Genomic DNA, 15,384 nt, shown 5'->3' with positions numbered 1-15,384 from the left:
AACATAAGGCCCTGAGGCCAGAATCAGCCAGGCAAAGACTCTGAACTGGCCAACTGAAAATTTTTGGAAAATGTGAAAGAGGACGTAGATTTTGAAGGTTTTTAATTTCAAATAAATTAAGTAAATTAACCAGAACAGAAAAGCCCGGGCAATGAGCTATCAGGACTTTTTCTGTAATTTTACACATTTATCATGTAGAAAATCTGAGACATTGTGTTAAAATTGCACTTTTTTTTTTTTATATATTCAGAAAATTGGGAGTTAAATGTTTACTTAAAGGCATTTACACAGACAGAGAGGGGAGTGTTGTCTGCACGTGGCCTGCGAGGTAAAATGAGTTTGGCATTCCACCACCATCAAGTGTGAGGGAATATTCTTTGGGGGAAAAGGTTCACGACCCATCCAGTGGACAATCACCGATACAGAGCACTGATAATACATGTTGACCCAACACTTCACACTGGTCTGTCCTTTAGCTCATCCTTGGTCTTTAGGAGTAAATGGATCCCCAGCCTCCCCAGATTCACCAATAACCTTACAGCGGGAGGAAGCCTGAGGACCTGGAGGCTGAAATCCAGAGCCAACTTCCTGTGATGGTGCCAAACACTCTGGATCCTTGTGCTGTACATCACAAATATTTAAATACCCGTGTGTATGTTTGCCCACGTTTCACGTTCATCTCATCTGAGCCACCAAACCGGCGTCACTGTAAGCAGTAATTCTGCGAATAAATGTAACTTCATGCATGGGTAGCTCAGATAAGACCCCCTCCATTATGAAGCAAAGCAACAAAAAAAATTAAAATATGTGAGATAATGGGCTTCAATTATGAGGATGTTTCCTTTGTGTGTTGAATCGCACTCTTTTATTGTTTCAGAGGAAACAACAACAATGAAAATAATAACCACATATTTCACATCTCTGCTTGAGATCAGAAGTTTTTCCTTTTTCCTTCTAACAACACAAAAGACCGGAGGAAAACAAAATGTAAATTCCTAATATCAATGTTTCATCAGTCACGACTTGAGCCGGATGCATAAGAATTTATAATAAACCAAATGTGTTTCAGATCACAGCCTCTTTCTTCCCAAAAGAAAGGGGAACGATTTCTGTGGGAACATGAAAAAAGTCGAGCCTGTTAGGATAAAACAGACAATGCAAACAGGATTTTGTGAATTTTCTTTATTTCTTTCCAGCTAACTTTGATGTCAACGGCATCTCAGAGAATAATGACGAATGGTTTAACTCTGTAGACCGACAGAAAACAAATAAAGTCAAACAGTTTCCGTATTTTAATGTGATCATTAAAGTGAAGGCAGGGTAAAAGCGTAAAACAGGGCTATGAAGCTCTCATACGAACCAGTTTGTGTAATGCAAGAGTCCCGTCAAGAGTCCCGTCCAGAATTAACTCAATTTAAAGAAAAGGGGGGGAAAGCCAGCGCCTGATTGTGCTGCAGTTTTAGCAGATGGCACGAAGGAAACACTGAGCACAATGAGGCGACCACAGCGGCGTAATGATCAGAAAGTCTGCCTGCTACAAACTTCATTTAATCTGCGAAAGGCGATACGAGCGACGTGTTTATCTGCGAAGCACCACAAATGGAAAAAATAAAGGACTGATTCTGATGTGTTTAGCATACGCGAGGCTAATTTATTAAAACAGCCACTTATGCGGCTCCCTCGTGGCTTCGATGATGTTTGCTTCCTGACCACAGAGAAGAAACCGAGAAAGTTTTATTTTCACATTAAACATGTATGAAGGCGATTGTTGTTGTTGAAGAGACGCTAACAAAAAAAGAATAATGTTGGAAGTAAACACTGAATATTTAAAGAACTCATATTTTGATTGTGCTAAAATATCCTCAGTGGCAAAGAGCTGAGCTCCTAATTGTACTTGATGTTATCTCCTATTCCCTTTTTATTCTGCTTGTCTAAAAAGGATTCCCAAATCAGTCAAATCAAGAATTCATCTTTCATCCTTTAGTTTTTTCTTATAAACGTCACTCAGAAACTGAATCAGAGCATTTTGCTGCGGATCTGAAAGATGCGATGAGCAGGTTTAAGCACCTCTCCTCTGGCCTGTAGCGTCAGTTATTGATGGCTCACAGCACCAAAATACGCCAACGTCCCTTTACAGCTCCTTCAAACAAATCCACACTCTGTGCTGTGAGCAGCTTGATACGGGAACTATTTTCTTTCTCCGCTGACCATGACTGTACAAAAAATATGCACAACAAAAGGCTCGTCCTTGAGATGGCTCAACAGGATGTAAATATTAGAGGTATCCCCGTGTTGTGGGCCGTAATGACAGTCAGCCACATGCTTGGATGCAGTTCAGCAGGAGAAAAGAAGTTCTACATGAAACGGCTCGTGACAACGTCTGTGGATTTTTCCCAGAGTAACTGGTTTATGATTTCACGCGGAGTTTTTCGGATTGAATTTTCGCTGCAGTGAGAACTGCGAGGCAAAGGCCATCTAGGCCCATTATATTAAAGAGAAGGCACTCGTCTCTAAAGCTGCTTCACCGTGAAAACATGCGCAGTAACAGCCGTAAAAAGCACTGCAAGTCAAAGGAAACAGATTTTCCTAAAAATAAACCTAAAAGTGCAATTTTTGCACAAAATTTGCAACAAACTTACATCAGGAAGGTTTCGCTGTAAAGGCAGCAATTAGTTACATTAGTTACAGTACAACAGCACATCCGTCATACATTAGAGTAAATTTTAACATCTATGAGGGGAATTGTGTCTGCTTCATTTTCACCTTTTCCATGAGCTGCTTTCAAAGAAGAAGAGAAAGATTAAAAGTGTCTTCAGTCGACACTTTCATCGTTGCCACATTTTGAGTCTCTATTTATGTCATTTAAAACTTACAGTCTGTGTCACGCTGCCCGTTTTAACTTCTCAGCAATTAAAACATTTCACGCCCTCACTGACGGCTCATTTTAAAACAGTTGTAACTGCGAGGGTCACACAAGCATCCTTTTAAAGACACCTCTAACTGTCTGGTGAGCCACATGAAAGCGGAAAAACAGGTGCAAGCCAAGGTGCCGTTATCAGAGCAGCACGACGCCGAACAGGTGGAGACGACACACGTGTAAGAGAAGCCATGAAGGCGTAAACAGACGTTTAAATATCGAGAGAGAGAGAAAACTGCAAACAAACTCAATTTAAGACCCCAGAAAGCAAAACTGCCTGAAGATCTGCAGAGAAAGAACAAACCTTTTATTTTTAAGACTGTTAAACAAAAACCTTGCATTTCACACGAGGTCATATTGTTAATCTGTGTATAACTAATATTGTATTATTGCAGCAGCGTGAAAAAACCTCAGGTCTTTCAGAAACTCATTTTATTGTGATATGTTGTTGAACATTAAAACGGACAAAAATACTCAAACTACTAAAAACAGTTTGCGCACATTAAGATGCTTGGATTTCTTTTTTAACTAATCCACTGAATTGAGAATGAAGTGATAAATCAGTGCACAGATTTTTTTAATATATACACACACAAATATATTTTTCCCTCAACCATCTGCTGGATTTCTGACAATTAGCAAAGCAGCAAGAGAGGCTGTGTCAGCGTCCAAGCACCAGTGAAACTGACAAAATCCAGGTTAAGTGAACTGCAAGCAATCAATGTTGCACTCCACATCAACCTTTATCGACTTTAGCATGTAATATATATATATTTCTGTATTTTTATCATCCTGTTTTTGATGTTATTGCTCAAAAAAATGAAATTATCCCAGTTTAAGCTCGCTGCAGCGCTCCCATTTGTGATACAATAAAAGGGGGAAAAAACACATACAACACCAGCACAGACTTTTCATTACAACACTATCATATCGCATGTGAACAGAGATGGAGCCATTATAAAGACTGTAAGAGTGGAGCAGATTTGAGTGGGAAAAAGAGGACGTTTCCACTCCAGATGAGCCAGAACATGTAGAAATTTGGAATTAAATAAAAAGCAAGGTGCTTGAGAAAGATTTTGGCGTTCCACACTTTGACTTCATACTCACACGCAGCACCGAAGTGAAGATGTCTGCTGTTCAGAGACAGTTCAGTCAGGTCCAGCACTTTTCACTCAGGACTGAAGCACCCATTTTGGCCACAGAGTTCAGTAGTGTGAAGAGTCTCTTGAAAGTGGAAGCAGAGCTGAAGAGACGACCCTAAAAATCATCTGTGACATCAAAACTCATCCCACCAGTCAGAGGCGACGAGATCATTTTTACGAGTCTGTTTTTTCCTGTTACATCAGCGGATTATACGACATGACATCTGACTGGTAATGAGTCCTGCCTTCAGCAGCAGCCACACTGCCAGCCTGCACTCAGTCACAAACACATCCCAGAAACCAGCAGCTGCTGCTACAGAAGTGCCTTCAAACATTTGATTAGCATCCCAGGAGCACTTCTCATCAGCAGCGTCAACACGAGACATTTCTTGGCATTTCACGTCGAATGATTACAGATCTACTCCTACACAGCAGCTACCACTCAAGAAAGCCGCACTCAAATCTCCAATGAAGTCTGATTACCTAGCAACATTGTTTTTAATGGCTTTGAAATTGTGAAGGTGGCAGCGGAACAAGATTTAGGACGTTAAAGAGCTTTTTATAGAGTCCAGCAATGGCCTGAATTTTCCTGAATGCAATTTGCTCCCTGGACAGCCACGCTGGAGATGTGCTCAAACATTGTGTTTTCCTGCTCTGATTGCGCCTCTCCAGGCAGTCAAAGCCATAATGAAATCCAAACTGAGACATTTCATTAGAGTTTTGCCTCCTCCTCCAAAAGCCTAAGCTCTGAGGCTGAGTGGGCTCCAGGTTCGTGGAGTAACTCTGTTACTGTCGGGTCACAAATGCTCAAACTTTGTAAAATCAGGATGTAAAAAATATCAAAGGAAATTCTTTTCTTGAATTAACAGCCGTGTTTGAGGCGAGAGAAAAGCGCCGCGTGCTCGCGCAGAGCGGCTCAGCGGTCATTAGATGAAGTCGCAGCCTGTCTTCAAAGGCAAAAATCTTAATTTCCACTTTATGACTGAAGGAAAAGAAGCGTTTAAGGAGGGGAAAGTGTCAGCTTTAAAGTTCAAAGTGAGGCTTTTGATTTCATTTAATCATCCAGAATTTGGCTTCCCTGCCGTCAGCGACAGCCGCAGTGGAAGTCAGCGTTGGGGTCCATCAGGAGTTTCTTGCGGTCGACGTGCAGACAGTCTATGTGGTACCAGGCGTCGCACACGTCACACTGGATCCACTGCACCGTGTCCTGCTGGGGCAGCCGGCACCGCGGCGCCGCGCACGGCTCCACCGTGCCAACCATCACGTCGTCCTCTTCCTCGTCGTCTTCGTCCTCGTCCGAGGAGGAAGAGGAGGAGCCGGAGGAGGAGGAGGAGGCCGAGGAGGTAGAGGATGAAGACGAGGAGGACGGAGAGGGCAGGGAAGGCCGTGGGGGGAGGGGGTGTTTCCTGGGGCGGCCGCGTCGCTTACTTCAAGGAAGGAAAACATAAACAGGAAGAAATGAGAAGGCTTGGAGGTGACATCACAAAAAAAAAGGAGGAACAAATACATTTGTTTTTTTTAAACTGTTGCCACTCCATGCCTCACAGAGGAGCTTCAGGCCTTGTTTAATATGAAGCTCCAACATTGTACAGTTTGTATATATGACAGAAAATCATACAGGGCTGTGCTTTGTAGAGAATTTTTAGAAAAACCTTCCAAACTCACCCTGTTGGATGATGAAATCGGTTGAACTGCACGCTAACTCTCTCGTCTGCGCGGATCCTCACCGACGGCGAGGCCAGGTTGTAGTTCTCCCCTCCCACCACCAATGGGGAGAATACGGGGGAGCTGTTGGCTCTCCGCCTCCCTCTCGCTGCGGTCGGGGAGCAATGGGCAGGCTTCTGCTGGCGGAAGGCCGCGATGTTTCCGTGCACCACCGTCTTGACTCTGTTCACCTTCTCCGCCTCTTGTTTGCTTGTGAAGGATGCCTGGAAGAGGTGCTCGTTGAGTCTGCTGTTTGTCATGGCTCCGTGGAAGCTGCCGATGGTCCTGATACCGACGGGGAAGGGCTTGGCCTCCAGCGGCCTGCGGATGTCGCTGTGAGTTTTGGGCTGCAGCTGAGGAGGAGGCGGCGAGCTGAAACCTTCAGATTCAGACTTGTAGAGCCTCCGCCTCTTCTTCCCCCGTGCTCTCTGTCCATCCTCCACAACTCCTGCCAAAACTAAGATCAACAGAAAGACAGCAAGGTAATGTAAGTGGAGACAGAAGCTAATCACACCACTAATTTGTTCTTTTCCCTCCTTTTTTTGCAAGTAAAATCCTTGAAAAGAAAGCAGTAACTTCATAAACTAATATTAAGTCTTTTTAAAAGCTGCCAAAAACAATTTCATGGTAAAAATCTGCAGCTTCATGTCAAAAAGCTCCAGAGAGTAAGCAGTGTCATTCTGCAGCACGCCGCTGTGCTTTACCTCCTCGACTTCTGGGCTCGTCAGAGCTGTCGTCCTCCAGCAGCACCGTGTGAGCCGACTTCCTCCTGCTCCTGGAGGTCTGCGGGAGGGCCTTCGTCTGAGGCAGTGAAGCTGCAGAGGTGAATGATGGAGGAGTGGAGTGTGGGAGCAGGGAGGAAAAGCCCACGGCAAGAGGCGGCGAGGTCGAGGTGCCGGGGTCAGAGACGGTTCCCTCGTGGCTGTGGCTCCTCTTGAAGGTCCAGGCGCTGCCCTTCATCTTGCTCAGGCTGCCGATGGAGTTGAGGATGACCGTGGCTCTGTTGATGGACAGCTTCGAAAGGTCCAGGTTGGCAGCTACCTTGCGGTCCAAGCTGGTCCTAATCCTGTTCTGCAAGTCGGACGAGAAGGTTCCCGCCTAGGAAACCAGATATAAATATTTCATTTAAACCTTCACGAAGCGTAGGCCAAATGTCAATATCCAGAGGTGCGAGTCTAATTTGTCTGGCTGATGCATTTCTTTCCAGAAAAGTCATGGCACCTTTGAGATAATAAATCTGCTTCTGCCTCTTGCTGCAAATCAACTCCATGCATCAGCACTTTTTTAATTGAAGTAGAAAAGTACGATTGCACATGATTTAATCTTCAAATTTCATTTAGTGAGAGTATGCCTCCATGTCTTCATAGATAAAATGCTTTGGGGATTTTCTGTGGGCTTGTTATTGTTTACCAGACATTGTGGTACATTTTTATTGGCATTCTGAATACAAATAGTGCCCAGCACCACCTAATGAACGATGGCTGCACACACTTTGACACAGGAGTGGGATGAAAATTACAGGGTAGAGTCGACATCAACATTTTCATTACTGTCAACATATTACAGGAAAAAAAAGAAGGTAGAAGAAGGCATGTTAGTCCTTTCATTAGTTTCTGTATCGACTCACCTGTCTGTGGCACTCAGACCAAAGACAACAATTTAAAAACCACTGACATCTTTCATCTTTGTAAGAAATCCCATCTTAAGCTGTCACTGTAATTTCTAACAAATCCTTCAAACAGAAACACATAAAGTGCATTTGTTGAAAGACATTTGGTTTCCTAGTGAGTATTTAGAGCAGCAGGGCTGTGAGGGACCAAATCAAGAAGCTATAATAACAGTCTCTGACAAGCATCTAAAATTAATGTCCTTATCGCAACTGGGGAATATTCGTTTTCTTCCCCCATATACAGCCGCTACATTAATGCTGCTACTTTGGTAGCCTACATCATGGGTCACGTGATCTTTTGCCTTGGGGGACGTTAGCCTGCAAGCAAAGAAGGCTGCTGGTGCTACAGAATCTGACTCTTACGTGCATTAAGAAAACGAGACTCAGATGTAACTTTCAGGAATATTTGTTGTATTTTTAGCATAACGGAGAATCAGAGCAAGCACACAAGCTTACAGATCCATGGGCACCACAATTCTGAGGCCGTCATTCTACCGTTAATGTTACTGCAAACTATTCATTCAGCAGACAGAACATGTCCAGATTTATCCTTTGACCCCAGACTTGGTGAGAAACACGAACCTTCGATATCTTTATTTTTTAAGAAAAGTGTCACCATGAGTCTGGCTTCATACTGAATGTAAATAGTTGATTCCAAACCACGGACTTACTTTTGGAAGCGTGATTGCATCGAAGTCCAGCGGGCGAACTTTAACCTTCTGGAAGAGGAAGTAGAACTCCGGGTTCCCTGGATCAGTCTGGCCTCCGAAGATCAGCGTGTCGCCGTCCGAGAGCTCCCACTGTATGCCCGGCTGGAGGCGGACTTCATTGACCCATGTGCCTAGAAACACAAGACCAAGAAGATTTGAAGAAATGTTAAACTACACACTGCCGGGCACAGATCAGCCCTCAAAATAAAACGTTTTAGAGGTTTCTAGGAGGTCACACTGACATGTAAAGTAGTGGGAAACTCTCTGAAGACACAAACGAGCAACAGTTTTACAACTGAAGGCCGACGTTACCGGAGGCTAGATATTCACAGAGCTTTTTAATATATGAATCTGACAGGGGCAAAAAAAAAGAATAAATCATGAGAGCAGAGCCCTGAAATAAAGTCATTCGGTGACTGTGTGTTTACAGCTTCCAGAATCTAGGAGAAATGTAAAACAGTCTGCGAGATGGACCCAGAACTGAGGAGCTGGAAGGCTACAAGGCAATCACACGGCCATGACAGCACAGCACAAAATGAGAAATGCGGGGCGAATACTAAAATGTAACTTTAATAGCAAAAATGAAAAATGTGGGAAACAGACTGTGAAATTACTTGAAAAATTAGGCAGTAAGGGTGCAGTTTAGATTCTGAGCCTGTCGGACAGCGACTGAATGAAGACGCAACGCTCACTCTTAATCTCCCCCTTCCTCACTCCGTGCATCTTCCTGTCTACTTCAGACTGCACTGACGACTCTCAGCAACCTGAGGTTCAGACTCTATCTTGTGTCCTGAATTACTCATGAATTTTTTTGTTTGGTTCTTCTGTTTGTACATTTGCTTTTATTTGTTCTCCTGAAAGTTGAGTTTACTGGTCCATTTCACACTCTCAGCTGTGAACGACCCGTTGAGACCGAATGAAATGGACCTCCTCGGTGCGACTGCTTTTCAAAGCCGGCGTGTGAACGCGTAACATGTTAATTGTCTTCATTCACAGCAGAATGCACCTGGCGGCAGGTATTGTTAAGTTTCAAACCAAATGTCTTAAACTCCTGTTTTTGTGGTGCCTTTTTTGCACAATTTTGTATCCATCAGGCTGTCCTATTATTTCTAACTGAGGCTGAAGCTGATGGCTCTTTTCTTTCCTGCAGGCTCTGAATGGGCTTTTTGGGGTCCTGCAGCAAACACAGTCGGTCCATTTTCAGTGACAGATGATGCTTCTGCATTACGGCATCTGAGAGAAATCTACGCATCTATCTGTTCGTGTCAGCCCCGACTGTTCGGATACGCAATAGTTAAAGCTTTTATTTTACCGGGCTATAAGAATCAGCCAGGATTTTATAAACTTTTTTTCTTTTTATTTGCATGACCAACAGCTGTAATCAAACCAAATGTGATTTGTAAGTAGAAAAAGATGTGGAACGGAGACATGTTTGGCATGTTTGCTTGTAAACTGACATCGCTGATTAATCCATTTATGAAACGCCTGACATTTAATTTATTTTCCGTCTGAAAACTGAACAATTAATCAAATATTTTCTGTCAGCTCTATTCTTAAGCGTAACATTTCTTTTATACGGTGAGCCTGCGGCCCGTTCAGCTGCACAGAGCAGCCGCGCGCATTCTCGGCATCATCTGATAACGCCGCCACAGATATTCATAGACTCTGACATTTTAATAACAAAGGTAAAATTTTGATCAGATATATCCTGTTAATAATATAGAATCACGTGTTGCGACCTCACTGGATGGTGTGAAGCAATGCATACACACATTCAGTGGCCACTTTATTAGGTACACCTCGTTAATACCAGTAATTGCCTTCTTTTTGGTTCAAATTCAACAAGGTGCTGAAACATTAATCAGACATATTGGTCAATGTTGACAGGACAGCTTCACACAGCTGCTGCGCATCACTGTGAATTTCCAGTTCCACCACATCCTGAAGGTGAGCTGGTGATTGTGGAGGCCATTCAAGTAAAGTGAACTCATTGTCATGTTCAAGAAACCAGTTTGAGCTTTGTGACACGGTGCATTACTCTGCTGGAAGCAGCCATCAAATGATGGGCACACTGCTGTCATAAAGGAATAGACATGTTCAGCAACAACACTGAGGTAAGCTGTAGTGTTTAATGAAGGCTCGGTGGGTACTAAGGAGCCCAAAGTGTACAGAGAAAATATCCTTTACACCGTTAGATCTCCACCAGCAGCCTCAACGACTGATACGAGCCAGGATAGAGTCATCCTTTCCCTTTCTAGTCTCTTCTGTAGTGCAGTTCTGAGGATACAGCCCATTGGATCTGTGTCCTCAGTTTCCTGTTTATAGTGGCGTCCCAGGTGGTGCGGTCTTCTGCTGCTGCGGCCCATCTGCTTTGATATGTTATGCATTCAGAGATGCTCTTCTGCAGACACTGCTAGTAACAAACGGTTATTTAAGCTACCGTTTCCTTTGTATGAAGCAGTCTGGTGTCCTCTGATGTCCAACATCATCAAAGTCACTTAAACCAGCGGTCCCCAACCTTTTTTTGCGCCACGCACCGGTTTATGCCCGAAAACATTTTCATGGACCGGCCTTTAAGGTGTCGCGGATAAATACAACAAAATAAAACTAGTACCGGTACCGAAAAAAAGAAAATTTATTCATAACACACGTGAAAAGACCCAGGAAAACGGTAAACGATAAAAACCGATAATAAAATAACCCTGAAAACCATACGTTTCACACCTGAGCCTCAACTCTCGCGGCCTGGTACCAAACGACTCACGGACCGGTACCGGTCCGAGGCCCGGGGGTTGGGGACCGCTGACTTAAATCACCTTTCACCCGAAGCTCAGCTTGAACTTCAGCAGATCAACTTGATCACATGTATGTGACTAAATAAATTGCTGCCGTGTGATTGGCTCGTTAGATATTTGAGTTGACAACCAGAAGCTTGACAAATTTATCATATTTATCACTACCCAGTGTCAGGTTTATACCACAGTATTGGTAATTACCAAAATCACTCCATGTTTCTGTACTGGTCAGTTCATCATTTCAATGCTAAAACATCATTGTTGTTACTGTTATCCATGAATTTTCAAATATACTGCTTTACAAAAAAGTAACACGCATCATTATTTTTTTAGTTAAGATGTCAAATTCCAAACTATTTAATTGCATTCCTGAGCAGATACATTTGTTTCAGTGGTTGAATTTTATGCTTGTTTGATTTCTGACTTCTCAGAGAGATTCTGTGTTTTGGCTCGAATTTTGCTACAAAAACACGACTTCAGTTAGAAATTTCTCTCTCCTGTTCAAAAACAGTAAAGTGTCTAAAATGCAGAGAACGTGCCGAACAGGAAAGAGGCTGTATTAAACCACTTTGTGATGCAGGCCGGCCTTTGAAACAAATGGGGTAAAAAGTGCTCTTGCAGTGTGGTCAAGTATGCCTCGGAGTTGATTGCCGGGAGCCGTACTTACAAAAATACGTCAAGGAAGAAGAAAACGAAAGCTGGCTGAAGAGAATGTCAGGCTAAAAGTCAGTGCTAGAAGGAAGAAGACCAGACAGAAGGATGCTCATTTACCTCTGACCTTTACAGGTAATTGCTTCTAGATCATATTCATAGATCTCCAGATAGACCTGAGCAGACGACTGAACAAACGATGCTTAAAGAGAGCAGCTGCTAAGAAGAAATCCAGAAACTCCTCCAAACGCTGGACTGCTCTGAGGTTCTGGAAGAAAGCTCTCTGGATGAAAGAGTCCAAGCCTGTGCTCTTTAATCAACACCTATAACAGGTGTTGAAACATACACTCACAGGTCAGGTGTCTTACACTGCGCACCTCAAAGCTGATACACGTTATGTAAAGAGGAACTTTCCCCTATATTAAATGCATATTTTATCTTCTGCTGGTTTGCTGTAGAGATGCTGCTTTCACTTGAATTTAACTGAACCAGATGGCAACTTGTCTTGCAGTACCAAAAGTGGAGCCAAGTCTCTTCCCAGAATGCACAGTTACCCCAAAAAGAAATAAATACATCTGCAAAAATCGTGAGCTTGTTTTAAATCATTTCATATTAGGACAATTTGCTTTCTAAAAACTACAACAACAAACCATGGCACCAACATTACAGCACAGCTGAGGGGCAACCCCGTCAGTGTTTACATCCTGTCACGTTGTCATTAGCAGGAGCCCCTCGTCACGGCTAAATGCCCATTTACTTCCTTCAGAATGATACGCTAGCAGGTGTAACCGAGTAGTAAACAGTTCCTACACGAAACTGCTCACAACAAGGTTTGTGGATGTTTTTGAGGAACCAGGTGAGGATTTGTGTAAGAAGGACACGGCTGCTGATTTGGTTTTTTTTATCAAATTTTTTGGTGTTTTGAAACCAAACAGTGGGACTGCCATTTAGATCAGTTACAGCACAGAAATAAGCAGCATCTTTAAAACAGATGGAATTGCAGCACTGCAGAGGAGAAATACATGCATTCAAATTTATAATTACAAATAAAACGTGTACACAATCCATTTGAAGCTAACGTCATGCTTCGTGCTCACACTTGCATGGATGGTAAAATCAGGGTCAAAGATCAGGAACAACTGAGTTTAATTAATTCCTTATCACCAACACGCTTTAATTTGAGTTTGATTGTTTGTTTGTTTTTAAACAAATCAAACTAAAATGCTTCTCGGTGGGCTGAAAAATTCTGTAACTGTAACGGTTCCGATAAAATAAAAGTTCTGGGGGCGGCGATAAGAAAAGTTTTTGAAGTTGAGGTTCCAGAGATGCTCTTTGTTCGTGATGCACGCGAGTCTTTACCTGCACGCCTACAGCTGTGTTCAGGAGCGTAATGGCTCACTTCGTTTTGATAATTCGGTCGGTAAATAAGAAGAAGAATGTTTTCACTGCTCGAGTGCACAACAGAGCTTTAGGGGAGGGTTAATTAAGATTTCTGTTTCAGTTTAGTTTCATTTTTTTTAGTTTGATTTTTATATTTCCAGAGAAGATGCGACACATTTTGAAGGCTGCTGAGCCTCATTGATAACTTTGAATAAATTGTCAAAGTTTCAAACTAAAGGACATTTTTTACTGTATTCTTAGAATTTTTTGAGGACTGTTTTTCATGTCAGTTCACTGAAATGTGTTTTCACACTCATTTCAACCTGACTTTAATAAAATACTTCTTCCGTTCTCAGTAGAAGTGGTGTTATTCCTGTAAACAGGTGTGTTTTTACCTCATTCTCTTCCACAATGACTGAGGGAGGGTGTGAAAGTGTGAGAATCTCAGGTTGACTGTGATGCTGTGTGTGATTCAGCCCTCGTGTCTCACCATGGCTGCTCCTGTCCTTAATGTGGACCCTCCATCCTTCCTCCTCTTGAGCTTCGACTCCTTCGCCCGTCTCCCTCTCGGCTTCGAGCTCAGCGTGGATGCGGGACACCGACGGCGAGTCCAGTGTGACGTCGCACAGCTCCGCCGCTCGACCCAGGCGGAACACCGAGTGGTTCTGCGCCGGCCTGAAGGTGTACAGGTCCCGCGCAGATTCGCCTGCCGACGACCCGATCCGAAGCAGCTGGAAGCACGGCTGCACCCCAGCCAGCATGGCTGAAGCCTGCGATTGTCTGCCACCACGAAACCCCCCCCAACCTGCCCCACCCAGAGGCCACCCCTGATCTGTGACAGGCCCTGAGTTAGAGCAAGTTACGATCCATTTTTGAACAAACCTGTGCTAGTGAAGAAGAGCTAAAATGAAGCCATTTGCGTTCGACCCAAGAGCACTGACAGCTACCAGCGATCTATACTTGACGATAAAATATTCCTGACATGCACCAGAAAGCAGCGAGTGTGAAAGTTACAGACAGGTGCAGCCGCTTTGAGCAACAGGTGTTTGCATTAGTATGGAAAGCTGATGTCTTCTTGTGTCCTCCTGTGCATACATGAATAAGTAATGAGGATATAGAGTAGCATATAAGCCGGTGAAGTGTGGAAATGAGCTCCCACACTCTGTTATGAGGCCCAGTTTAAACAGACTAAATCCCCCGTGGAGTGGAGGCTAGAAGACGGTGGGCCCAAGAATAAAGAGCTGCTGTGATGCGGACCGAGCCCACGCTAATGTACCGCAAATATTAAACCCCGGAAAAGTAAACCTGGTGGTAACAGGTGTGACTTTTAGCTGGAAAACTAATATTTTTCAGGTTTGAGCAGCTGTCAGCAGAGGCCTGATCTCTGTGCGTGTGCGTTTGTGTGTGTGGAGGAGATTAAAATCCCAGGCTCGCTGACATCAATTGACATGAGCCGACTCACATGTGGGAAGCCTGACAGGGTGCACCAGCTGGGGACTGTCTAATCTGAAAGAAAACAAGAGAAAAGTCACTCAGATGTAAGGTGCTTTTTCTTAATTGCTCCACTTCGTGTCTGAAGGAGGAAAAAAAACAGCTGAGAAATACAACTTATCTGACACTTAGAGAGGACAGAAAAGCTTAAAACCCCTTTTGTCACATCACACGGTGCAGCAGGTGAAGTAAGAGGATATCACACTTGTGTTAACTGTACAGCAGAGCAGAAAAACCCTGTCAGCTGCACTTTTTTAAGAGGTGGCTGCATCGTGCATCAGTTGCCTGCAGACTCCTTGACAATCACGGGATCAGCACACAAAGCAAAGCACACAAACCGAAACAAATTCACACAAAAAACTCGCTTTTTCAAATAAAAACTCAATATATTCTCGTTTAAATGCGCATATTTGACGAAGCCCTGATTGCCTGGCGTTAAAATGAGGTTTAAGATAAGCAGTGGTTGCCGATCAGAAGCAGGCTGAAGCTAGCTGACGTTAGTTCCTTGTAGGTGGAGTGAAAGTCAAAGCAGCCACTTACAACAATGACAAAGCTGCGCACCGACTTCATGTCTTTAAATCCTCAGATCCACGCAGATTGACTCACTCCACGGCTCAGCGGGGGCGTTTCACCCATAAAACACCGGCTTAACTTTATTTTTCTGCGGTATTCTGTCGCCGCTGTTTGCCGGACTTCGGTGGGTCTTCTCGCGTCTTTCCTCCCAGGAGGAAGTCCTTTGAAATTTGGCGCGCCACTCCGGGAGCTTCCTTGTGCGAGAAGCGACGTCACGTCCTGCCCCGCCCCGATTGGCTGCGGGCCAGGGCGCCTTCAGCGGGAGCAGGAGCGGCCCGGCCGGAGGAGGAGGCCCGACGCAAGTGTCACAGCTGGGCTAGCCACTTTACTCAAGCTCAGCAGGCCAAACTGC

General features: G+C 44.0%; 1 protein-coding gene across 1 annotated transcript; it reads right to left on the bottom strand.

Annotated features, from left to right (window-relative positions):
- Positions 1-3,203: 3,203 nt before the first annotated feature.
- tcf19l (transcription factor 19 (SC1), like) lies at positions 3,204-15,182 on the bottom strand. Its single transcript, XM_086280839.1, has 6 exons — positions 15,000-15,182; positions 13,459-14,474; positions 8,104-8,273; positions 6,468-6,861; positions 5,725-6,220; positions 3,204-5,486 (listed from the first exon to the last, which is right to left on the bottom strand). The coding sequence occupies exons 2-6, from the start codon at positions 13,727-13,729 to the stop codon at positions 5,144-5,146; spliced, it is 1,674 nt and encodes a 557-aa protein (XP_086136965.1). The 5' UTR covers positions 13,730-14,474; positions 15,000-15,182; the 3' UTR covers positions 3,204-5,143.
- Positions 15,183-15,384: the final 202 nt, after the last annotated feature.

Source organism: Aulonocara sp. 'chitande type north' Nkhata Bay, linkage group LG22, assembly GCF_057382095.1.
Source record: "Aulonocara sp. 'chitande type north' Nkhata Bay isolate Kocher_YH1m ecotype deep benthic linkage group LG22, A_spYH_male_GT1.1, whole genome shotgun sequence".
NCBI classification, from domain to species: Eukaryota; Metazoa; Chordata; class Actinopteri; order Cichliformes; family Cichlidae; genus Aulonocara; species Aulonocara sp. 'chitande type north' Nkhata Bay.
This window is presented reverse-complemented; position numbering and strand designations above follow the sequence as displayed.

What these genes read in the sequence shown, in the direction of transcription:
- tcf19l (XM_086280839.1), bottom strand. Translation starts at nt 13,729, where the DNA reads ATGCTGGCTGGGGTGCAGCCGTGCTTCCAGCTGCTTCGGATCGGGTCG. An exon ending in ATGCAATCACGCTTCCAAAA is followed by an intron (nt 6,862 to 8,103) that starts GTAAGTCCGTGG and finishes CTGGTTTCCTAG; the next exon opens with GCGGGAACCTTCTCGTCCGA. An exon ending in CGATTTCATCATCCAACAGG is followed by an intron (nt 5,487 to 5,724) that starts GTGAGTTTGGAA and finishes CCTTCCTTGAAG; the next exon opens with TAAGCGACGCGGCCGCCCCA.